At 42.8% G+C, this 25690-nt stretch overlaps 1 protein-coding gene across 1 annotated transcript in view; it reads left to right on the top strand.

Annotated features, from left to right (window-relative positions):
• Positions 1-25690, top strand: part of crocc2 (ciliary rootlet coiled-coil, rootletin family member 2) — a 296172-nt gene that overhangs the window by 87938 nt on the left and 182544 nt on the right. Inside the window, exons 7-10 of the mRNA XM_072573057.1 lie at positions 2319-2484; positions 11000-11106; positions 12611-12838; positions 22223-22319. Coding sequence (XP_072429158.1) covers positions 2319-2484; positions 11000-11106; positions 12611-12838; positions 22223-22319 — 598 coding nt within the window. The remainder of the gene's footprint in view (positions 1-2318; positions 2485-10999; positions 11107-12610; positions 12839-22222; positions 22320-25690) is intronic.

Consider the following 25690-nt stretch of genomic DNA (forward strand, 5'->3'; position numbering starts at 1 on the left):
TCCTGCAGTTTTAACTCTGAGCAGACCTGCATGACTCATTCACATTCCATTCACAGAACAGCCCATTGTTATCTTACCAGTTCCTGTTACCTTCAGTCTTATCCAACATCTAACTCCAGCTTTGGACTGTTGGACTCCATTTGAAAGGCAATGAAATTGATGAATTGTGGTCCCCTGGTTGTTTTGGACCTATGTTGTTGCCAATAGATTAACTTCTTTATCCTTTCCAATTTGATCTCTCTCTGTATGTTTACAAAAACACCTGTGTTCAAAAATACCCCCACCTCCCACAACTAATAGGGTGTGAAAATAAACTCTATTTCTGATTTAACTTTATAACAGGTTTCTTGCGGTACTTACAACATGAGAATCCGCAAGTAAGAGGGAGAGGGGTAAACATGTCCCTACTGGTTGTTCAAAAAAAAGTTTTAAATTAAAATTTACTTATGGACAGGTGATGAGAAGATTGAAAACTTGCAATCTGTCCATAGCACAACCTTAAACCTCAGTAAAATCAATATTCTCCACTCTAATTTTTAATTACCATGCAGTACCCTCCTCAAATTAGCACAAGCACCAATCTCATCCTTCTGTGACAACGCACAATCTATAGCACCCCTTTCAAGAGCCGACACAACTTTGTTGCTTCACTTATCCCAGGCACAGGGTAGAACCACCCTTGCAAGTGAGAATATATGATATAGACAGTCAGAGATTGAGCGAAACCAGGCCATGGTCTTCCATCTCCAGGTTTTGATTGTCAGTGCTTCAGCAGATGCTTAAGATGAGATGAGGTGAGATGGTCTTCTTTTAAGAAAAGAAAGTGTGTGACAAAGTAGCAGAAAATAATTAGAAGTTTTCATGGAAAGTACAAAGTGAGTCATAGAACCTGTACTGTGTGGAAGCAGGCCAGTCAGCCCATCAAGTCCACACTACCCCTTTGAAGAGCATCACACCTGTCCTCCCCTTTCCCTGTAACCCTGCATTTGCCATGGTTAATCCACCCAGCCTGCACACCTCTGGACACTATGGGCAATTTAACATGGCCAATCTATCTGAACCGCACATCTTTTGACTGTGACAGGAAACCAGAACACCCAGAGGAAACCCACACAGACACATGAAGAATGTGAAAACTCGACATAGACAGTCGCCCAAGACTGGAATTATAACCGGATCCCTGGTGCTGTGAGGTTGCAGTATTAACCACTGAGCCACTGTGCCACCTTTAATTGGATGGATCTGATTAGTGGAGCTTTCATTTCAGTTGACTTTCATTGTATATAAGACAGTTATGCTCACCACAAACCAGTGGGTAGCTGAAACATTGAGTCAATCTTTAAGAGAAACAATGTGAAGCCATGCCTAGCTTGTCCTTGTATATGTAAACAACCCAGACAATGAATAGAACATAGAACAATACAGCAAAGTACAGGCCCTTCAGCCATCGATGTTGTGCCAGCCTTCTATCCTACTCTAAGATCAGCCTAACCTGCGCATCCTTCATTTTACCTCTCAAAGAGTCGCTTAAATGTCCCTAATGTATGTTACTCTACTCCCACCACTGGCAGCACCAACCACGCTATGTGTAAAGAATCTCCCCTAAACCTTCCTCCAACTGCCTTAAAATGATGCCCCCTCGTGATAGACATTTCTGCCATGGGAAAAAGTCTCTGACTATCCACTCTATCTATGCCTCTCACACCTCTATCAAGTCACCTCTATCAAATCCTTCTTCGCTCCAATGAGAAAAACCCTAGCTCCCTCAACCTTTCTTCATAAGACAAGCCCTCTAGTCTAGGCAGCATCCTGTTGAAACTTCTCTGCATCCTCTCTAAAACTTCCACATCTTTCCTATAATCAGGCGATCAGAACTGAACACAATATTCCAAGTGTGGGCAAACCAGGGCTTTATAGAGCTGCAGCATAACCTCACAGGTCTTAAACTCAATCCCTCTGCTAGGAATAGGAAATGGAAATCAGAGTGATAACATTTAATATAGGGTCTGAAACAATTCCTCACAACCTTAGGAACCACCTTTATAACTTTGACAGAGCTAAACTCAAAGAGTTGAGTAAAAACTAAAAGGAAATGGATTAGAGGATGATAATCTTTCCCATTTCAGTAAGAGGCATGTGAAGTATCTATAAAGGAATAATCCCAGGCATACGGGAAAATGACATAATCAAACTCAGATAAAATGTTGTGTGAAATGAAAAGGACAACTAACCAGTACAGATCGGCACCAGAGTCACTACAGAATGTGATTTGGGTTCAGTTCAGTAAAGAATCTGATTGTTTAATTTCTCTCAAACAGAAGCAGCAATCTATCCCAAGTCAATGCCATGTTGCGGGAGCAACTGGAACAAGCCAACACAGCCAATCAGCGGCTTGGTGAGGACATCAGCAAGATCACAGCTGATTTTGACATCGCTCGGAATGAACTGGAGCGGAGAGAAATGAAACAGCGGTGGGACCAGGAGGTAGCTATCAGTTCTGGAACTAGTCAATGATATTATGATTCACTTACATGCAATCCTATTGTGCAGTACTATCAGCAACAATGTGAAAACGTTGCCGTGATCATTTGTGTTGCAGTACAAAAAGGAACCACATTGTGAGCTTGAGCTAGTTGTTTCTTATTTTTCTTCTAAGTTTTTTGTTGGACTCATTGATGGATGACAGTGATGGGGAATGGAACACTTTCATGTTTCTGCTACTAGTGGGTGCTGCAGGAAAACCGTTATCTTCATTCAGCCACAAAAACATGCCTCGAGACCAGACTTCAGAACACTTCCTGTGGCGACAACAAGATACTTCCAATTATTCACCCCTCATAGAAATTAAATGCAGGTATAAGCCATTTGGCCCTTTGATCCTGCTCCAATATGATCATGGTTCAATATGATCATTGCTGATCATCTAACTCAGTACCCTATTCCCGGTTTCTCCCTAGACCCTTTGATCCCTTCAGCCCAATGAACTATATCCAACGCCTTCTTCGAAAGATTCCATGTTTTGCCTCGACTGCTGTCTGTGATAAATAATTCCACAGGCTCACCCACTCTCGAGGTGAAGACATTTCTCCTCATCTCAGTCCTAAATGGCCTACCCTGTATCTTAAACAGTGACCCCTGGTTCTGCATTTGCCTAATTTGGTCCTGTTAGAATTTTATAGGTATCTCATTTTCTTCCCCCCCCCACCATGTAGTTCTAATCAATCCAGTCTCTTTTGACACGTCAGTCCTGCCATCCTAGAACTCAATCTGGTAAACCTTTTGTAACACTCCCTCCATAACCAGACCGTCCTTCCTTAAATAAGGAGGCCAAAATTGCACACAATACTTTGGTCTCACCAAAGCCCTGTACATTTGCAGCAAGACATCCCTGCCCTGTACCTAAAACCTCTCACTGCGAAGGCCAACATACCATTTGTCTTCTTCACGGCCTGCTGCATCAACATGCTAACTTTCAGCAACTGCTGTACAAGAAACCTCACCCTTTCTCAATCTATCATCATTCAGGTAATAATTTGCCTCCCTTTTTTTGCTACCAAAAGTGGATAACATCACATTTATCCACATGGTACTTGTTTGGCCATCTATTTTCCAACTCAAAAGTATCCAAATCACACTGAAGCATCTCTGTATCCTCCTCACAGTTCATCCTTCCACCCAGCTTTGTTTTCTCCCTCAGTCTGATAATTCTTCTAACACTCCTCCATGACCCAAAAGGAAAAGTGAGGATATTAACAATTCCTCCATGTGAGTAATCCTCTGGGTCTTTTTAATACGTTTGAAATTAGGGTGAAAGATTCCTGGCAGAAGTGCAATGGATAGTAAGTACACCTGTGATATCCCAATGTATGCGTGGGTTTCCTCTGGGTGCTCCGGTTCCTCCCACAGTCCAAAGGTATGCCGGTTAGGTGCATTAACCATGCAAAATTGTCCATAGTGTTCAGGAAGTGTGGGTTAGGTGCATTAATCATAGGAAATGCAGGGTTATAGGTTAAGGGGATGGGTCTAGGAGGGATACTCTTTGGAGGGTTGGTGTGGACTTGTTGGGCCAAATGGCCTGTTTCCACACTGTGGGTGTTCTATGTTCTGTAGGTGTTCTATAGGCTGACAGTAGTCTTGAGTTCTTGCTAGGAGCACGTCTTTGTAAAATGGATCCTTAGGTGTCACTTTGGAGTAAATTTGTGCTGATCATCAATGCTCATCAGCGGTTCAGTAGAAGTCAGAAAATCATACATGGGCAAATTTGCCATGCTGGTCTCGAATACAGAATGAAATTGAAAGATGTCCCACCTTTACCTGCTCAAGTATTTCCTTGTGTTGACAACAGTTTAAGGGCTTTAAATACATTCCGGTTAAAGTGACTTCAGCAAAGCCGTAAAAATATTTGAAAATATCTGTAGTGTGAGGAGTAACATTAAATTTGCCAACCTTTGCAGTTGTACCATGTAAAAATTTGCTTTGAAGAGATCAGTTGTTACTTTAAAAGGTTTCAGCAGAACTGGTAGAGCTCAACATTTCAGGTAGTATTCTCTGTCTATGATCTAGAGGCAGGAATGGAACATGTGAGAGATACTGTTCTACATAATGAAGAAGAAACGGAACATTGTCTCTGCTTTCTCCCCACAGATGCTGCCAGTGCTTTTGGTTTTTGTTTCAGATTTCCAGCATTTGTATTTTTTTGATTTTCGTTTAGTGATAGTAACTGACTTGTCTCAGTCATTGTGTTTACATTGGATTGTTTCTTGATTCCAATGGGCAGGCTTGTGACCTGTTTTCCCATATAGATGAGTTCAGGATCACATGGTGTGCAATAAAGTAAAAATTATTATGAGATAGTTTCTTGTCTTTATTGGTGTGAAGGATAGAATGGAACATTTTTATATGAATTGTGTTGGATCTTGATGTTTACTGAGTTGAGTGTGTGTGTGCTGCTGTGCATGTTTTCAGTGGACAGGAGGTTGACTTGTGGAGGCAATTGTTGTAGAGTGAGTAAGGGGTGGGTATGTGTTAGTACTGTGTGAAAGGAATCACAGGTTTAGAGTTCTTGCTGTATTCATTTTGTCACTGATAGAGTAGGCTTTTCCAATAAGAGAGTAGAAAACCAGTTTAGAGGGAAGATTGGTAGTTTAGGTGTCTTGGTATGAGTGGGCTAATGATGTATTTGATTTTTTTATATGCCACTGTGAAATTTGGCAAAGAGAACTTCAAGAAATGGTATAAAATATTGCTCCATCTCTACGGTAAAATAATTACTTGAACATTGGTTGTTAAGCTGTCGTAAGAGACTAATTTTTTTAAATTTTATTGATGGAATGTGGGCCAGGATTTATTGGCCACCCCTAGTTGCCCTTCAGAAGGTGGTGCGGAACTAGCTGCTTGAACTGCTGCAGTCCCTTTGCTGTAGGTAGGTACCCCAATGCCAAAAGGGAGGGAATCCAGGATTTTGACTCCATGACAGTGAAGGAACAGTGATGTATTTCCAAGTCAGTACCTAGTGAGTGGCTTGGAGAAGAACTTGCAGTTGGTGTAACTGCTGCCCTTAACCTTTTTGATGACAATGTTTGTAGGTTTGGAAGGTGTTAAGAAGCTTCAGTGAATTTCAGCAGTGCAACTTTGTTGATGGTACACACTGCTGCTACTGAGCTCAGGTGGTGAAGGGAGTGAATGGCTGAGGTTGGGATGAGTCGTCCTGGATGGTATCAAGCTGTTTGACTGTTGTTGGAACTGCACTCATTCTGGGTAAAAACAATGACTGCAGATGCTGGAAACCAGTTTCTGGATTAGAGTGGTGCTGGAAAAGCACAGCAGTTCAGACAGCATCCAAGGAGCAGGAAAATCAACATCTCAGGCAAAAGCCCTTCAATAGGAATACAGGCAGAGTGCCTGAAGGGTGGAGAGATAATGCCCTCCAATGCACCTCGTCCATATCCTGCGCCTCCGCCCTCAGACCCCACTCCTCCAACCGTAACAAGGATAGAACCCCCCTGGTGCTCACCTTCCACCCTACCAACCTTCGCATAAACCAAATTATCCACCGACATTTTCGCAACCTCCAAACGGACCCCACCACCAGGGATATATTTCCCTCCCCACCCCTTTCCGCCTTCCGTAAAGACCGTTCCCTCCATGACTACTTGGTCAGGTCCATGCCCCCCCCAACAACCCACCCTCCCGTCTTGGCACCTTCCCCTGCCACTGCAGGAATTGCAAAACCTGTGCCCACACCTCCTCCCTCACCTCCATCCAAGGCCCTAAAGGAGCCTTCCACATCCATCAAAGTTTTACCTGCACACCCACCAATTTCATTTATGGTATCCGTTGCTCCCGATGCGGTCTCCTGTACATTGGGGAGACTGGACGCCTCCTAGCAGAACGCTTTAGGGAACATCTCCGGGACACCCTCACCAATCAACCACACCGCCCTGTGGCTCAACATTTCAACTCCCCCTCCCATTCTGCCGAGGACATGGAGGTCCTGGGCCTCCTTCACCGCCACACCCTCACCACCCGACGCCTGGAGGAAGAACGCCTCATCTTCCGCCTTGGAACACGTCAACCCCAGGGCATCAATGTGGACTTCACCAGTTTTCTCATTTCCCCTTCCCCCACCTCACTCCAGCTCCAAACTTCCAACTCAGCACTGTCCCCATGACTTGTCCTACCTGCCTATCTTCCTTTCCAGCTATCCGCTCCACCCTCCTCTCTGACCTATCACCTTCATCCCCACCCCCATTCACCCATTGTACTCCATGCTACTTTCTCCCCACTCCCATTGCACTCATTCTGCAAATGGGGAGCTTTTCATCGTAGTCCTGACTTGGGCCTTGTAGATGGTGGACCCTGGGGAGTCAGGTGGTAAGTTATAGGATGCTGCAGGATTCCTAGCCTCTGATCTATTCTTATAACTAAGGCATTTACATGGCTGGTCCAATTGCGTTTCAGGTCAATGATAAGACCCCAGGATGTTGATAGTGGGGAATTCAGCAATATTAGTGCCGTTGTATGTCAAAGTGAATTGGTCATCATGAAGTCACGTGATAAATGATTATCTACACATTAAATTCAGACTCTAGGTTGAAGACTAGCTGCTTGAAGAGCAACTTGTTAACTTTTCTATAAAATGTCAGTGATAATTAATGGAGATCCCATAATGGCACCATTTGTTTGAAGTTGGACCTTGCCATAGGAATGATACTGAATTTAGGCATATCAGTCAAAGTTTGTAAGTTTGACCTTGTGGCATCACAGTTCTGTTGGAAAGGGAGATGACTTTCTCTAATCGTTGTTTGATGATGAGGTGAACTTTGGGAATGGGTACTTCAGTGAACAGTGACTCAGTGTCAGATCTGACTCAAGTGTCTGACCAGTTGATAATTGTGTGCTGTATCCTCAATTAAATATTTAGAGCAGCTGATAGTGTTAAGCATTTCCCCATTAATGGCGAGAGAATCCTGATTAGGTGTTGAACTGTCCGCTATGTTGGAGAACATTTTAGTGAGTTAATGGGTCTTAGTTAGGCACTTGATTTGTGAATCTTGGGCTGCCCATATAAAATCAAGACAGGAAGAACTAGTACAGTTCTGTTTGTTACAAAAAAGCTTGTGCAAAGAATAATGAGCTTTGACTCCCTCCTCAAAAATTGGAATAAGATCTCTGGAGAGTTCCTTGTACTCTTCTGTGTTGAAAAGGTATTGAACCTTGCTGTTATACTCTTGGTCCATTTGATTGTAGTCAGAGAGTCATGGAGTCATACAGTATAGAAACAGACCGTTAAGTCCAACTTGTCCATGCTGACCAGATATCCTAAATTAATCCATCCCCATTTGCCAGCATTTGGCCCATATCCCACTAAACCCTTCCTATTAATGTACCCATCCAAATGCCTTTTAAATGTTGTAATTGTACCAGCCTCCACCATTTGCTCTAGAGCTCATCACATTCACGCACTACCCTCTGCATGAAAAGTTGCCCCTGAGGTCCCTTTTAAATCTTTCCCCTCTCATCGTAAACCTGTGCCCTCTAATTTTGAACTCTCCCACCCGAGGAAAATACCTTGTCTGTATACCCTATCCATGCCCCTCATCATTTTATAAAGCTCTATAAGGTCACCCTTCAGCCTCCAATGCTCCAGGGAAAAAATCCCCAGCCTATTCAGCCTCTCCCTACACCTCAAACCCTCCAACCCTGGCAAAGTCTTTGCAAATTTTTTCTGAACCCTTTCAAGTTTCACAACATCTTTCCTGTAGGAGGGACCTATAACCCTCCACCACCAGCCTCTGATTCCTACCTTCAAACCAGTTTTGTATCCAAGGCTAATTCATCCTGGATTCCATGTTATCTAACCTTGCTAACCAGTTGTTCTGCTGTAGCTATATGAATTGAAGAGTTTGAATGAAGGACATTAAAGCGACCCTTGCTCTGTTTTGTTGGAGTTGGGTGGTTTCATTGTGGAAAAAATGATCTGTCTATACTGGGGGAACAGTGTGCAAACTACATATTGAACTTAAGAAACATAGGACTTGTTTCAACCACAGTGATCAGGACAAGTCAACTATTGTTTAAAGTAAGTGCTCAACTTAACCACCACATTTCATAGATAAGCACTGGACTTCTCTTATCCAACATGCACTAACTACCAAGGCATTTCAGGGAAATCATGGACTATCAATACCGTACCAGTCCCCAGGACAATCGCCTTGTCATCAGGACACTAGCTAACTCTATTCAAGAAATATATTACCATCCATTCTGCACAGCTGACCAAGCAGCAGTAAACATGTTGACATTATAAGTGCAGTAGCTTGATTAGACAGCAGTATGATCTCACCCATTTTCCCATACTCCAGCGCGTATAACTGTTTCAATCACAAAAACAGAAATTGCTGGAAAATGTCATCAGGTCTGACAGCATTTGTGGACTTCCACAGACTCTGTCAGACCTGCTGACCAGTGAGCCTGACGTCAATGGTGGGCAGGTTGCTGGAGAAGGTACTGAGGGATAGGATCTATTTATATTTGGAAAAGAATGGCCTTATCAGTGATAGGCAACATAGTTTTGTGCAAGGGAGATCATGCCTTATCAACTTAATAAAGTTCTTTGAGGAAATGACCAAGTTGATAGATGAAGGAAGGGCTGTTGATGTTCTATACACATACCTGGACTTTAGTAAAGCATTTGATAAGGGTCCCCATTGTAAACTAATAGAGAAAGCAAAATCACATGGTGTGCAGGGTGTTCTAGCTAGGGGGATAAAGAACTGGTTGAGCAACAGGAGACAGAGAGTAGTAGTTGAAGGGAGTTTCTTGAAATGGAGAAAGGAGACCAGTGGTGTTCCACAGGGGTCAGTGCTGGGACCACTGTTGTTTGTGATGTACATAAATGATCTGGAAGAGGGCACTTTTGGTCTGATCAGTAAGTTTGCAGATGACGGGAAGATTGGTGGAGTAGCAGAAAGCATAAGGGACTGTCAAAGAATACAGGAGGATATGGATAGACTGGAGAGTTGGGCGGAGAACTGGCAGATGGAGTTCAATCCAGTCAAATGTGAGGTGATGCATTTAGGCAAGTCTAATTCTAGAGTGAATTATACAGTGAACGGAAGAGCCTTGGGAAAGGTTGATGAGCAGAGAGTTCTGGGATTGCAGGTCCATTGTACTCTGAAGGTTGCTGCACAAGGTGGATAGAATGATCAAAAAGGCATATGGTATGCTTGCCTTCATCAGATGGGGTATTGAGAATAACAGCTGGCAGGTCATGTTAAAATTGTACACGACATTGATTCGGCCACATTTAGAATACTGTGTACAGTTCTGGTTGCCACATTACCAAAAGGATGTGGATGCTTTGGAGAGGGTGCAGAGAAGGATTACGAGGATGTTGCCTGGTATGGAAGGTGCTAGCTATGAAGAGAGGTTGAGTAGGTTGGGTTTGTTTTCATTAGAAAAACAGAGATTGAGAGGGGGACGTGATTGAGGTCTACAAAATCATGAAGGGTATAGACAGGGTGGATTGAGATCAGCTTTTTCCCAGGGTGAAGGATTCAATAATGAGAGGTCACACTTTCAAGGTGAGAGGTGAAAAGTTGAAGGGGGATAAGTACTTTACACAGAAGGTGGTGGGTGTCTGGAACGTGTTGCCAGCAGAGTTGGTAGAGGTAGGCACAGTAGATTCATTTAAGATGCATCTGGACAGATGCATGAGTAGTTGGGGAGCAGAGGGATACGGATGCTTAGGAATTGGGCGACAATTTAGACAGTAGATTTGGATCGGCTCAGGCTTGGAGGCCGAAGGGCCTGTTCCTGGGCTGTAAATTTTCTTTGTTCTTTGTTCTATTTTCCGGCAATTTCTGTTTTCGTTTCAGATTTCCAACATTCGCAGTTCTTTTCGGTTTTTTGTTAACTGCTTTATTTGTTTACCCAGATGGGCAGAATATTCTGTCCAAAACATCAAGGCCATTCTGTGTTCCTCAGTGGTCTTGTGGCACAGTGGGCCATGTCTCTGAGCCAGAAACTCCAGGTTCTAGACCCAAACCCGAGACTTGATGGCCAAGGCAGATGTGTACACAATGCAAACAAACAAGTTGAGTATAGAGTTGCAAGTGCTTCCAACACATGCCAACGGCAGGATTTAAGAGCAGGAGCAATTCCTGGCCAGCCATGTGGTGGAAAGAAATTTGGAACCTCTGCCTTCACTCTCCATAGTTCCAGCATGCAAGAGTATAATTGCCGCAATGACTCAGGTTTCATGAATGAACTGTAGCACACTGCACCACCTGTTCTTCTGAGGAAGTCTTTCAAAGGTAACATTTTTTTGTGATTTTTAGTGCAGATTTTACATGGTATAATGGAACCAAATCATCTTGCTCATTCTTAAATACAGATGTTAATTCTCCTTTAAAGAGCAAAGTGGAAAGAAGCAAAAATTACCAGGATTTTTTAAAAGGAGGACTGTGCATTTTGTCTCTTGCTCTATTTTTTTCAGCGCTATGGCTTGCGCCCTTGTGTTGAGCGTGGCAAACTACTGGCCCTCTGGCAGCAGGTCACTACAGTCCGCAGTGAGTTAAGTGATCTGAAGAGTGGGGCGGAGCGGTAAGTCGCGTACACCGATAGATGGTGCTACAACATATCCACAGCGAGGTAGAGCGAGTCCTCCCTTTAGTAAAGCACTGAGTCCAATCTTGGCCCCATTCAGTTAACTCAGCATTGATATGCAGAGACAGTGGCATCGTGGTGTTGTCACTGCACTAATAGTCTACAAATCCAGGTAAATGGTCTGGTGGGGAAAAGTTTCAATTCCCATCACGGAATTGTATTTAAATTAAATTAATAGATCTGAAATAAAAAGTTAGTTTTGTTAATTGTGACTATGGTAACTATTGTAAAAAAAATCTAACTCACTAATGGGAAGGAAATCTGCTGTCCTTACTTGGGCTTGCCTACAGGCAGCTCCTGTAGCTACAATGATATGGTTGACTCTTAACTGCCTTCTGAAATGGCCAAGCAAGCCACTCTATTCAAGGGCATTGCTTGGTGATGGCCACATCTCATGAAATAGCATTTGGACACCTTTTTGACAGGAGCACAGAAGTTGCTAGACTGAAAACAAAGCAAACAAGATCATCCTGTGGGTCAGTTGGTTACACTCTTGTCTTCGGATCAGAGAGTTTCAGCTCAGGTCCTTTATTTTTGACTTGAACATAAAAATCAGGCGCAACAAGTCGAGATTCAGGTAAATTGTTAAACTGTCGCCTTGTACGGCCCTTAAAATGGATGTAATAGATTTTGATGAACTTTCGGGGAGTGACTGGTCAATATTGATCCCTCAATCAATGTCACAAAAACCAGACTGTTGTCATTATTATGTGGTTATGTTTGGAACTGGCTATCTACAAACTGGCTGTTGTTTTCCTAAAATGGAACAGTCACTACTCCAACAGTAATTCATTGGCGAGCGCACTTTGGGACATATGGTGTTCATAAGAACTGCTACTGAACTACTGTGCCCAACCTGGTAGTCTCATGGTACAGTGATCAGGGAGTTGTGGCTGGATTGTAGCAATCATCATCATTTGTTGGTTTATAACAAACCGAGACATAAGGCAGAGATGGTGAGCCTTGGGATCTGTTGTGTGTTTCGATAATAAATACTTCTACCATCTCCCGAGCACTCATTCGTTCTACTAATTTGCTGCTTGCACATCAAAATATTGTCTCTGCACATTAGTTATGAACTTACCACCACTTTGGCTGTGTTCTCTAGTTCAATGTGATTGGCTATTCAAACAGATTATTACACATTACCTCGTCCATTTATCTTTCTAAAAACAGCAATCATGCTCTGAACCACTTTTCTCCCAGTGAGAACATGGCAAATGAACATAATCGTTCCTTATAATCTGAACGCCCCCCCCCCAATCAATGTTTGTTGCTCAATGGCTAAACTTTCTGAGCCAGGTGGGAAAGAGAGAAAAGGAAGTGACAGGGTTTGTGGTTCTGTTCCTACATCTTGACAAATACTGACACTGATTGTGTTCATGCTGTAATGAGCCTGCCATGATCCAGAGTATGCCTGTTGTCCCACTTTTGCAACCAGGAGCCTCCTGGAGATGAAGACTGATGTTACCCGAACGTCTCGGCGCCTGCAGACTGCCTGCTATAATCTGGACTCCCACCTGCACCTATCTCGGGCGGGTGCCATTTCGACGCTTGAGAGGCACACAATACAAAGTGGGCGGCTTGAACAGCAGCTCCGTGACAAGGTCAAAGAGATGATTCAACTGCAGAGCAAGTGTGATGCAGATAAAGCAGAGCTCCATGCAAGGTGGGTAAAAGAACACTCAATACAATTGTAGGCAAGAGCTTTCGATGTATCACCTGCATGATGCATCACAATTCCAGCCTTTGAAGGATTCTCCTTGAGCACTAACATGGCCTCTCCAGGTCTCATAACAAACACCTTTCTTCAATCTTATAAATAATCAGGGCTATTAATTCAGTGTCCAGACTATGAACTGATTAATAATTTGCAGGCTTTGGTTATTTTGTGCGAGAGGAATTTCAAGGTTAAGAGCTTTACATATTTGTATTATGTTCCTTATTGCACATTAACATGCAGCAAATATATCTGCATGCTGCCCCGAACCTATGCCTGATGAGGGGTTGGGGGCATCATGCTGATATATATGCTGCATGTTAATATTCAATGGTTGACCATCTGAAGATGCTGTCTTCAAGAAAGAGCTGGACAGCCTCCTGGCTGGAATGGGGTGTGCATCATGTTAGAAGTGGGTACCAATTAATGTGGGACATGATCAGTGTGGACTCTTGGAGTAGCTTTGATCACCTGAAGGAATCAGGGAGGAAATTTGCAGACTTGCTCTTTCCTAATGAGGGTGGATTTTTATTTTTTTGCCTCTCGCAAGGACTGGACAGAGCAGGGTAGAAGGTCCCTTGACTTGGTGCACAAGATGTCACTCCAGTATGGGACCAAAACAACAAGATCAACTTACACAACCCTGGATGTTTTGTTAAATGTATCAGTCAGACCATTTTTGCTACTGACCCACAGAAAGAGCTATGAGGATAATGACCAAAAACCTCATGGAAGTTTTTAAGGAGCAGCCTAACATAAAGGACAAAGACAGGGAGAAAGAGAGAGAGAGAGAGAGCGATATGCAGTGAGATGGAGAGACTTAGGAAAGAAATTCAAGAGGTTTTCAGGCCAGGTAACTGACAGCATGGCCACCAGCGGTGGAGAGTTCAAAATCATGAATTCTCAAGCCAGAATAGGAAGAGTGTGGAGACTTGCTGCACCAGGGAAAATTATAGAGGCAGGGAATGGGAAGGTAGTGGAACAATTTGAAATCAAAGTTGAGTATTTTGAAGTTGAGACACTATCAGGTGGTAAACTGATGAACATTGATAAGCACAGTGGATGAATGAGATTTGCAGCCATTTAAGATACAAACTGCAGATCGTTGGATGAGCCCAAGTTTACGTAGGGTGCAAGAAAGGTTGCCTGATGAACAGTAGAGTATTAATTAAAATTAAAAGCACGGATCAGGGTTTCAGTAGTAGGTGGCCAAGGGAGGGTCAGAGCAAGGGGAAACTAAAGCTGACAATAGGAAGTACAGAAGTATGGTCAGAAATGCATTTTGGGGACAACACTACACCAAGATTTCTTCCAGTCTTCCTAAGCTTAAAATAGTTTCCAAAGAATCCCTGCTTTGTGCAAACAGGCCATTCAGCCTAACAAGTCCACTCCAAACAGTATCCCACCCAGACTCAAACCCCTACCCAATCTCTGTAACCCTGCATTTCCCTGGACACTATGGGCAATTTAGCATGGCCAATCCACCTGACCTGCACACCTTTGGCCCATGGGAGGAAACCCACGTAGACATGGGGAGAATATGCAAACTCCACACAGACAGTTGCCTAAGGCTGGGATTGAACCCAGGTCCCACATGCTATGCAGCAGCAGTGCTAACCACTGAGCCACCACACCAGCCCAAAGATGGAAATGATGGATGGAAATAGGTTTGTGGTGTGGTTCAAAGGTAATGATGTTGGTCTTCCCAAGATTTAACCAAAGGAACTTTCTGCTTATCCAATGTTGCATGTCAGACAAGCTGTGTGACATATCAGACTTTGAAATGATCCAGTGAGGTATGGGGTGAATAAGGCTGATTGTCTTCAAAATAAAAAAAGGGTAGTAGAGACAACCCTGGTAATTACAGACCAGTGAGTCTCACTTCAGTTGTTGGTAAAGTGTTGGAAAAGGTTCTAAGAGATAGGATTTATAACTATCTCGAAAAGAATAATCTGATCAGGGACAGTCAGCACAGTTTTGTGAAGGGTAGGATGTGCCTAACGAATCTTATTGAGTTTTTTGACAAAGTGACCAAACAGGTAGATGAGAGTAAACCGGTTGATGTGGTGTATATGGACTTCAGCAAGGCGTTCGATAAGGTTCCCCACAATAGGTTATTATACAAAATGCGGAGGAATGGAATTGTGGGAGACATAGCAGTTTGGATCAGTAATTGGCTTGCTGAAAGAAAACAGAGGGTTGTAGTTGATGGAACATGTTCATCTTGGTGTCCAGTTACTAGCGGCGTAAAAATGACTTGGATGAGGCCTTAGAAGGGTGGGTTAGTAAATTTGCAGACGACACTAAGTTCGATGGAGTTGTGGTTAGTGACGAAGGATGTAGTAGGTTGCAGAGAGACATAGATAGGATGCAGAGCTGGACTGAGAGGTGGCAAAAGGAGTTTAATGTGGACAAGTGTGAGGTGATTCACTTTGGACGGAGTAATCGGAATGCAAAGTACTGGGCTAATGGTAAGATTCTTGGGAGTGCAGATGAACGGAGAGATCTCGGTGTCCATGTACACAGATCTCTGAAAGTTGCCACCCAGATTAACAGGATTGTTAAGAAGGCATACAGTGTCTTGGCCTTTATTAATAGAGGGATTGAGTTCCAGAACCAGGAGGTTATGCTGCAGCTGTACAAAGCTCTGGGACAGCCACACTTGGAGTATTGTGTACAGTTCTGGTCACCGCATTATAAGAAGGATGTGGAAGCTTTGGAAAGGGTGCAGAGAAGATTTACTAGGATGTTGCCTGGTATGGAAAGAATGTCTTACGAGGAAAGGCTGAGGGCCTTGAGGCTGTTCTCGTTAGAGAGAAGAAGGTTGAGAGGTGACTTAATAGAGACACACAAGATTATCAGAGGGTTAGATAGGGTGGACAGGGAGAGCCTTTTTCTAAGTATGGACACGGCAAACACGAGGGGACACAACTTTAATGTGAGGGGAGATAGGTATAAGACAGATGTCAGAAGTAGCTTCTTTACTCAGAGAGTAGTAAGGGTATGGAATGCTTTGCCTGCAACGGTAGTAGATTCGCCAAGTTTAAGTGCATTTAAGTCATCATTGGACAGGCGTATGAACATACATGGAATAGTGGGGGTGGGATGAGCTTCAGATTAGCATGACAGGGCGACGCAACATGGAGGGCTGAAGGGCCTGTACTGTGCTGTAATGTTCTATGTTCTATGTTTAAATGGGGAATATGACGTTGTGATTTTAGCAGACATCATCAAGGTGTAAAATGAGAAATAGAAACTACAAAAGTAACTTGTAACATGTAGAGAGCCTATTATAGGAAAATATCAGAAAGAATTTTACAGGAGTGTAATCAAACAAAGACAGACACTGAGCAATAGAAAAAATTGTTAGGTAGAGTGATGGGGACAAAGAGGTAAGTTTTAAGAAAGGTCTTAACGGAGCAAGAGGAGAATTCAAGAGCTGGGGACCCAGAAAACTGAAAGTATGAGTAATTGGCACAAGAGATGTATGAGAGACATAGGTTTTTCAGAGTTAGAGACTGAGGTTACAGGAATAATGAGGAATGAGATCATGCAGGATTTACTTTTAAAATTTGTGAACAACTAGTTTTTTTGTCCAACTTTTTTTATTGCTTTTCTTTTAATAATAAGACCATCACCACCACCCCCACCCGCAAACAAAAGGGTAGGATAGTTTTTGTGTTTTTGGAGAGTTGTTAAGGCATGAAAATTTGATGCAAAACCCATAACGGTTTTTAAAGGGAATTGAAGTAGTTTTTTGTCAAGTAAACTTTACAGGGTTACAAGGAAAGGACAGGGGATTGGAACGGAGTGGAAACTAGCTGTTCTGTGCAACAGTAAGTCAATCCGACTTGTCCCTCAACTTTAGTGTGGTCAGCAGAGAAAGGTGTAGATGGTGTAGTTATCTAATAGTGTAAGATCGGTGATGATGTGTCAGCAGCCCATTTTACATCGCTCCAGATTCTTGTCTCTATTGACTTTAAAGGAGTTGCTGATTGGCTTTTACTTGATTTACCTTGATCCACAAAGGCAAGATCTACCCCTCTGGTAAAGACAGACTGACGACAATAATCTGGGACATACGCACACGTATTTTTTTCCTCTGGGTGGTCTGGGAATATTGATTCGAAGCAGGAACCCAGGGCAGCTTTGCCATTCTATTAACATATTACCTCAGATTAGTTAATTCAACGCAGACCAGTAATCGAATCTGGGTACCCTATTGTTGAGTTATGCTCCAATCCACCTCAGGCATTTCACTGGCCCACAGGTGAGCGATGTTGGAAGAACTCAAAATGTGATCTTATCAAATCCCGTGTAACTCAATCAGCCGCAGAATCAATGGTAATTAATAGCATATCATTCAAAATGAACCCATCTGGTGGGAGAGTTGAAAAATTGTTATCGCCGTGAAACAGAACTAGCAAGGAAGCGACAAGAGTGCCTCAGTAAAAACCCAACAAATTCAATGGCGTAGAGTTTGAGTCTTTGTGCAATCAGGGAAAATAGATGCTCAAGTACCAGGACCCCACTTTATATTTCTCTCCATTTTTATTCCACTAACGTTATGCAGAGAGATGTGTAGAATGGATAGATGATATGCTATCATCACACTAAGCCAGGATGTCTTAAAAAAGAATGGGATTTTGATTTTCAATTGGTATAGTAGAACATATCCTAGCCAGGATGTAGACACCATTGCTATTTTGTTAAAACAAACCAGCTTCAGTCTGAATATTGTTTTGAGCAATTTGCATGGATTTAGAACATTAACAGCACTGGGACAGACCATTTGGTCCCTTGAATCTGTGTTGTCTCTTTGATAGAACATTCCAAAACTAATCCCACTTGCTTTATTTTCTCCCTCATAGCCTTGTGCCTCGATAAGCCTCAAATACTTTCTAATTTTCACTGAGAAGACATTCTTTGCCTCAGCTCCTTCCTGGGTTGATTCCATTCCTGTGCAATATCTGTCCATTGTAGACAATTTAATAGTTTATTTGCCATGATTATACCATTTACCAATTTATTTTCTTATTCATTTATGGGATCGTGGATGTCACTGGAAAGGCCAGTATTGATTGCTAATCCCTAAATGTCCAAAGGTCAGTTGAGAATCAACCACATTGCCTGAAGGTCTGCAGTCACATGTAGGCCAGACCAAGTAGGGGTGGCAGATTTCCATCCCTGGTAGAAGGTAAACTAGATGCATTGTATTCTTAAATTAATTTGTCTTTACTTTTTGTGGGATGTAGATAATATTAGCAAGGCCAGCATTTTTGTTCATCCCTAATTGCCCTGGAATTGAATGGCACACTGGACCATTACAGAGGGCAGTTAAGACTCAACCATATTTCTGTCCACCTGGAGTCACATGTAGGTCAAACTGGGTAAAGACCGCAGATTTCCTTTGCTAAAAGTCATGAATAGTTGGAGTACTGTGTACAGTTTTGGACACAACTTTATGGGTTTCCTCCGGGTGCTCTGGTTTCATCCCACTATTCAAAGATGTGCAAGATAGTGTCCAGGGAGCAGTGTAGATTTGGTGCATTAGTCAGGGGAAATGTAGAGTATAGGCAAATGGGTCTGGGTGGGTTACTCTTCAGAGGGTTGGTATGGACTTGTTGGGCCAAATGGTCTGTTTCCACACTGAATGGATTCTATGATTCTGTGATGAAAGATGTGAACACATTGGAGAGTGTGCAGGAGCAGAGGGACCTGATTATAGATGTGTACAGAATATTGGAGACAGCAGGACAGGTTGAGAGAGCAATTACTAAAGCATACAGTATCCTTGGTTTTGTCGATAACAACATCGAGTATAAGAACAAGGAGGTAATGTTGACTTGTACAAGATACTTGTTAGACCTCAGCTGGAGTATTGTGTACAGTTCTGTGCACCACATTATATGATGTGAATACATTGGAGAGAAAGCAGTAGTGATTTACAGGTACAGTTCCAAGGATTAGGGACTTCAGTTATGAGGTTAGATTGAAGTAGATGGGACTGTTCTTCTTGGAAGGAAGAAGGCTAAGAGAAGATTTAATTGAGGTTTTCAAAATCATGGACTGGATAGAGTAGATAGAGAGAAACTGTTCCTGCTCTTGAAAGGAACAAGAACACAAAGGTGTAGATTTGAAATGATAAACTTTTGTTTTAAAGACATTTCACATCACAGAAGAGGAAGTTTGGGAAGTCTTAGAGAATATAAAGGTGGATAAATCTCGTGACCTGAGATTGACTGTATCCCAGGACATTGTGGGAAGTAGGGGAGGAAGTTGCGAGACCCTTGCAGAAATAATTGTATCACCTATAACTATGGATGAGGTGCCCGATGCCTGGAAGGTGGCTAATGTTGTACCTTGATTTAAAAAAAGGCTGTAAAGGGAAACCAGGGAACTATAGACCTGTGAGTGGTGGGTAAATTGTTGGAGGTGATTATAAAAGACAGGTTTTATGGACATTTAGGGAGGCAAAAATTGATTAGGTTTTGTGTGAGGAAAATCACGCCTCACAAACTTGATTGAGTTTTTTGAAGAAGTTATTAAAAAGATTAACATGTGATTTGTACATGGAATGAACTTCCTGAGGAAGTGGTGGAGGTGGGTATAATTACAACATTTGTAAGACATTTGGATAGGTACATGTACAGGAAAGGTTGGGAGGGCTATGGGCCAGGAGCAGGCAGGTGGGACTGGTTTAGTTTGGGAATATGTTTGGCATGGACTGGTTGGATTCTGTGATCTGCAAAAGAAGCAAGAGTGAAGTCAGCAAAAATGTTTTTCACTCAATGAGTAGCTAGAGTAGGGAATGCACTGCCTGGGAATGTGGTGGAGGCAGTTTCAATTGAGACATTCAAGAGAGCATTAGAAGGTTATTTGGATCGAAAATAATACATAAGGGATAGGGACAAAACTGGAGATTATGACTAGATAATGATGCTCATTTAAGGAGTGAACGCAGGAAAGATGGACCAAGTGGCTTTTTTCTACGCTGTAACAATTCTGTGATTCCATTATTCTGTGATTTGTGAGACAGGTGGATTTTTACAAAATCGATGAAAATTGGTGGGGTTACTATTACTTAGCTGAAAATGTGTTGCTGGAAAAGCGCAGCAGGTCAGGCAGCATCCAACCACTCGCCTCACTATTACTTAGACCAGCTTTATATTCCAGATCTAATAACTGAATTCAAGTTCCGCCATCTGCCATGGTTGGATTTGAACCTCCTGTTCCCAAAGCATTAGCCTGTGTACCTTGATTTACTCACCCAGCGACATTGCCACGACCCCAGCAATCTAGCAATCCCACTGGTTCCCATCTAAGAGATTTCATTTTCATTTCATTCAAGAGAAACATTAATTTGACAGAAGTTTATGTAAAATACTTTTTAAAAATGTCTACTACACCTCATCCAGTTTTGGCCACCTTGGTTTTAGGAAGATGTTTAGATGATGGAAGAAAGTCAAGCAGAGGTTCAGCTACATGACACCAAAGACCAGAGACTTTGGCTATGAGGAGAGAACATTACAATGAGGTTTGATGGGAACATCCAAAATTGCAAAGAAATTTGATAAATTTCAAGACAATTCTATTTCTAGTGTTCCGTGAAGCTGGGAACAGAAAGTATGAATTTAAGGTCATGCACAAAATTAAAGTGTAGGAGACTTTCTGATTGTTGACAGGGAATACTTTGGATATGGAATACCCAGAAAGAATCAGAAATGGAGGCAAAATCCATGATATTTGAAGAAGAAGGATAATCAAGGTGGTAAAAACAATGACTGCAGATGCTGGAAACCAGATTCTGGATTAGTGGTGCTGGAAGAGCACAGCAGTTCAGGCAGCATCCAAGGACCTTCGGAATCGACGTTTCGGGCAAAAGCCCTTCTATTCCTGATGAAGGGCTTTTGCCCGAAATGTCGATTTCGAAGCTCCTTGGATGCTGCCTGAACTGCTGTGCTCTTCCAGCACCACTAATCCAGAAAGAAGGATAATCAGCCTGCCCACAAAAAGTGACAGAGAGTAGGTGCAATTGTTTTATTGTTTAAATGACAAAGTTTGCAGTGACTGATTTTTTAAATAAGTTCCATACATTCATGAATGTTGACCTTGAGATGTTCTTTCATGACCAGAAACGTTACTCTGGAATGGGGCATTGAAGAAAATCTTCCTTGATCCATCTAAACATCCTTTGGTGGACTTTGCGCAATGGCACGGTGTGCTGATGTTCACCAATGCCTTTAGTGCAGAACACAAAAAGCCCCAACAGAAGGAGATTGGGAATTCTACTCCAAAATCTGTCAGTGCTTATTCATTCCATTCCACTCCATTCAGGAATGTCACCAAATATCCAACAGAATTTGTACTGCTGTAGTACTTTGCTTCCAGACCACAAGAGGACCTCACTGAGCCAGTCGGATATTAAAACCCCCTCTTGTGGAAGATTCTGGAAGGCCGGCATCTCAATTTATACCAGAAGCCTAAAGGTGTTTATCTGTTTCACCCAACAATTTGCATTTATGTATCAACTTTTGAAATTGATATGTAAATGAACCAACACAGTCCACAAAGGTTTTAAGATCTTGGAAAAGATGCAGAACAAGTGATCTAGAATGGTTTGAAGAAGGGTCCCTGGACTTGAAATATTAAGTCTGATTTCCCGCCACAGATTCTGCCAGATCTGCTCAGGTTTCCCAGCAACTTCTGTTTTTGTTTCAGATTTCCAGCATCTGCAGTTCTTTCGGTTTTATGGTCTAGAATAGTGCCTGGGACTTCAGTTGCATGGAGGCACTAGAGAAGCTGCTTATAGCAGTGAAAGTTAAAAGGAGATTTGATAGAGATGTTTATTATGAATGTTTTGATAATGCAGAAAGGAGAAATGATTTCTGCTGGCAGGAAGTTCACAGGAAATAGATTTTATGGTAATAGGTGGAAAAAGACCAGAGATTTCCTTTAATGCAATGAGTTGTTTTTGGTTGGGAATGTGCTGCCTGAAAAGGGTATTGGAAGTCGATTCAGTAGGAACTTTCAAAAGGCAACTGGATAAGTGCTTGAAGTGGAAAGAGTTGCAGGTCTTTAGGGAAAGAACAGGTGCCTTGGGAGTAATCAGAAAGCTGTTTCAAAGAGCTGGCACAGATATGATTGGCTGAATGTCCACCATCCAGTAAAGCTGTAAAGGAAATGATAAAATTAGTGGAATGTCCAATCCTTAATGCAGCCACGAGGGGTTTCTTCACAGATCCAATTTAGGAAAGGTACATTGAACTAGTGAAGCAAGGCATTATAATCTGACACTCGAGAAACACTTTCTATTCCGTGATCTTACCCTAGAATTCAGGAGCTATCTGTTGCCATGGAGAGGCTGAAGATGCAGAATGCTGAGAAGGAGAGAACAATCGTGTCACTCAACCGAACTGTGGAGAAGTTGGTAAGTGTGTATCTTCTGGATAGCTTGCGAGCTTGTGGGGTGGGATGTAACAAAGGTGCATCGTAAGATTGGAACAGCAATAAGCCATTTAGTCTTTGAACATGATGCTAAAATCCTCTTATACCAAACCTTTCCAAGAAATGGGAGGGCATTGATATTAATATTGAAATACTCACTATAAAAGGTAAAGTTAATGTGCAAACCAATGTGATGTGATTGCTACCAACAGAGGAAATTCAAGTTCACTCCAAATCCAAAGTACATTTGTTGCAAAACAGCTTGTAGAAAAATGATATCCCTCAGTCTTTTTCTGGGAACCTCTTTATGGTAAGGGTTCAAGCTGCTGGTACTCTGGGATGGTGACTCCATGTTTGAAAGCTTATTCAATCACTTCTGGTCAAATAGATGATCGAGTGGACAATCACAAGAAACCTGTGGAGATGCGAGGAATGAACCGTATTTTAATTGGTTACTGTGTTTTATTTGTTTTGATGCTAACCATCGATGGCAGTGTCAAATGGGCACTATTATGTTAAAGTTGAGAGTGTGGTGTTGGAAAAGCGCAGGTCAGGCAGTATCCGAGGAGCAGGAGAGTCAACGTTATGGGCAAAAGCCCTTCATCAGGAGTGAGGCTGGGAGCCTCAGGGGTGGGAGATAAATGGGAGAGGGATGGGGCTTGGGGGAATGTAGCTGAGAGTGCAGTAGGTGGATGGAGGCGGGGATAATGGTGATAGGTCAGAGGGGAGGATGGAGCGGATAGATGGGAAGGAAGATGGACAGGTAGGACAGGTCATGAGGGTGGTGCTAAGTTGGAAGGTTGGAACTGGGATAAGGTGGGGGGAGGGGGAATGAGGAAATTGGTGAAATCCACATTGATGCCATGGTTGGCCTGTACCAATCGACCTCACCGCCCTGTGGGCGAACACTTCAACTCCCCTTCCCACTCCGCCAAGGACATGCAGGCCCTGGTCCTGCTCCATCACCATTCCCTAGCCACCTGGAGGAGGAAGAATGCCTCATCTTCTGCCTTGAGACCCTCCAATCCCATGGCATCAAAGTGGATTTCACCAGTTTCCTCATTTCCCCTACCCCCACCTTATCCCAGTTCCAAACTTCCAACTCAGCGCTGCCATCATGCCCTGTCCTACCTGTCCAACTTCCTTCCCACCTATCCACTCCACCCTCCCCTCCGATCTATCACCATTACCCCCACTTCCATCCACTTATCGCACTCTCAGCTACCTACCCCCCAGCCCCAACCCCCTCCCATTTATCTCTCCACCCCCGAGGCTCCGGCCCCGAGGCTCCAGCTTTTGCCTGAAACACCAATTCTCCTGCTCCTCGAATGCTGCCTTTTCCAGCACCGTACTCCTGACTCTAATCGCCAGCATCTGCAGTCCTCACTTTCAAATATTAAGTTAAACACCACTCTTATTTTCATTCCCATTTAAAGTTAAGAGAAGAAAATATCCAATGAAACATACAGTAGTCAACGAATTTATCTGCATCATTCCCCAATGTTTCAATTTTATCCCAGAGTTATTCAGGCAAGCTAGGCCAAGGCACAGGCCAGAAACCATTGAGAACTTGTCCCCAGCCAGGTTTGGGACTGTGGATGATGTGTAGGAAGCCGGCCTGTTTCCTATCTCTAAGCAGGGAGTTTGCCATTTCTCAGAGATGTCTATCCTGATGTCTGTCCTTTCAGCCACTACTACCCTGATTTAATCCCAAATGCTTCCACGTAGATGAATATGGAAAGTGCAATAATGTTCCTGATATGAAGAAAGAATTAATGTCCTCTTACTGCATGGCTTTCAAAAGAATCTTACATTTAGCAAAATGCATAACATTCAGAATCTGTTAAAGTATAACTGAATCAGTTAGTTGGGTAAGACATCCAAAAAAACTAATGTCTGTTGCTGAAAAAGTGATACACACTGTCAGGACTTGTAATTTTACAGTTTTCAGAACAATATCACAAGAATACTAAATCCCAAAGTGAACAATGATTCCTGCAATTCTATCCTGGCTAGTGCAAGATGAAAAGCTTCAACAGCACATCTCTTTACCTCAAAACGCACACAAGTTTTATAGATGTAGAGGAATATCTGTAGTGTATATTGCAAGGTTTGTGAAGGTTTGTAGCTCAGGTTGAGGTTTAGGGTGTAGGTTTGCTCGCTGAGCTGTAGATTTGATATCCAGACGTTTCATTACCTAGCTAGGTAACATCATCAGTGGCGACCTCCAAGTGAAGCAAAGCTGTTGTCTCCTGCTTTCTATTTATATGTTTGTCCTGGATGGGGTTCCTGGGGTTTGTGGTGATGTCATTTCCTGTTCATTTTCTGAGGGGTTGATAGATGGTATCTAGATCTCTGTGTTTGTTTATGGCGTTGTGGTTGGAGTGCCAGGTCTCTAGGAATTCTCTGGCATGTCTTTGCTTAGCCTGTCCCAGGATAGATGTGTTGTCCCAGTCGAAATGGTGGGTTTTTTTGTCCGTGTGTAGGGCTACGAGGGATAGAGGGTCGTGTCTTTTTGTGGCTAGCTGGTGTTCATGTATCCTGGTGGCTAACTTTCTTCCTGTTTGTCCTACGTAGTGTTTGTGGCAGTCCTTGCATGGGATTTTGTAGATAACGTTGGTTTTGTCCATGGGTTGTACTGGGTCTTTTAAGTTTGTTAGTTTTTGTTTGAGAGTGTTGGTGGGTTTGTGTGCTACAAGAAATCCGAGGGGTCTTAGTAGTCTGGCTGTCATTTCTGAAACTTCTTCGATGTATGGTAAGGTGGTTCGGGTTTCTGGTTGTGTTTGATCTGCTTGTCGTGGTTTGTTCCTGAGCAATCTGCGGACTGTATTTTTTGAGTATCCGTTCTCTTTGATTACGTTGTATAGGTGATTCTCCTCTGTTTTCCGAAGTTCGTCTGTGCTGCAGTGTGTGGTGGCTCGTTGGAATAGTGTTCTGATACAGCTTCGTTTGTCTGTGTGTTGGGATGGTTGCTGGTGTAGTTAAGTATTTGGTCAGTGTTTGTCGGTTTTCTGTATACACAGGTTTGTAGTTCTCCGTTGTCCTTTCTTTCAACTGTGATGTCCAGGAATGCGAGTTTGTTGTCGGTTTCTTCCTCCTTGGTGAACTTTATGCCTGTGAGGGTGTCATTGATGATGTTAAATGTCTCTTCTATCTTGTTTTGTTTTGTGATGACAGAGGTGTCATCTACGTAGAGGACCCAGATTTTTGGTTTGATGGTTGGTAGGGCTGTTTGTTCTAGTCTTTGCATTACCGCTTCTGCTATGAATCCTGATAGTGGAGATCCCATGGGTGTGCCGTTGGTTTGTTTGTAGATTATGTTGTTGAAGGTGAAGTGGGTGGTGAGGCACAGGT

This window comes from Chiloscyllium punctatum, chromosome 6 (genome assembly GCF_047496795.1).
Source record: "Chiloscyllium punctatum isolate Juve2018m chromosome 6, sChiPun1.3, whole genome shotgun sequence".
Taxonomy (NCBI): domain Eukaryota; kingdom Metazoa; phylum Chordata; class Chondrichthyes; order Orectolobiformes; family Hemiscylliidae; genus Chiloscyllium; species Chiloscyllium punctatum.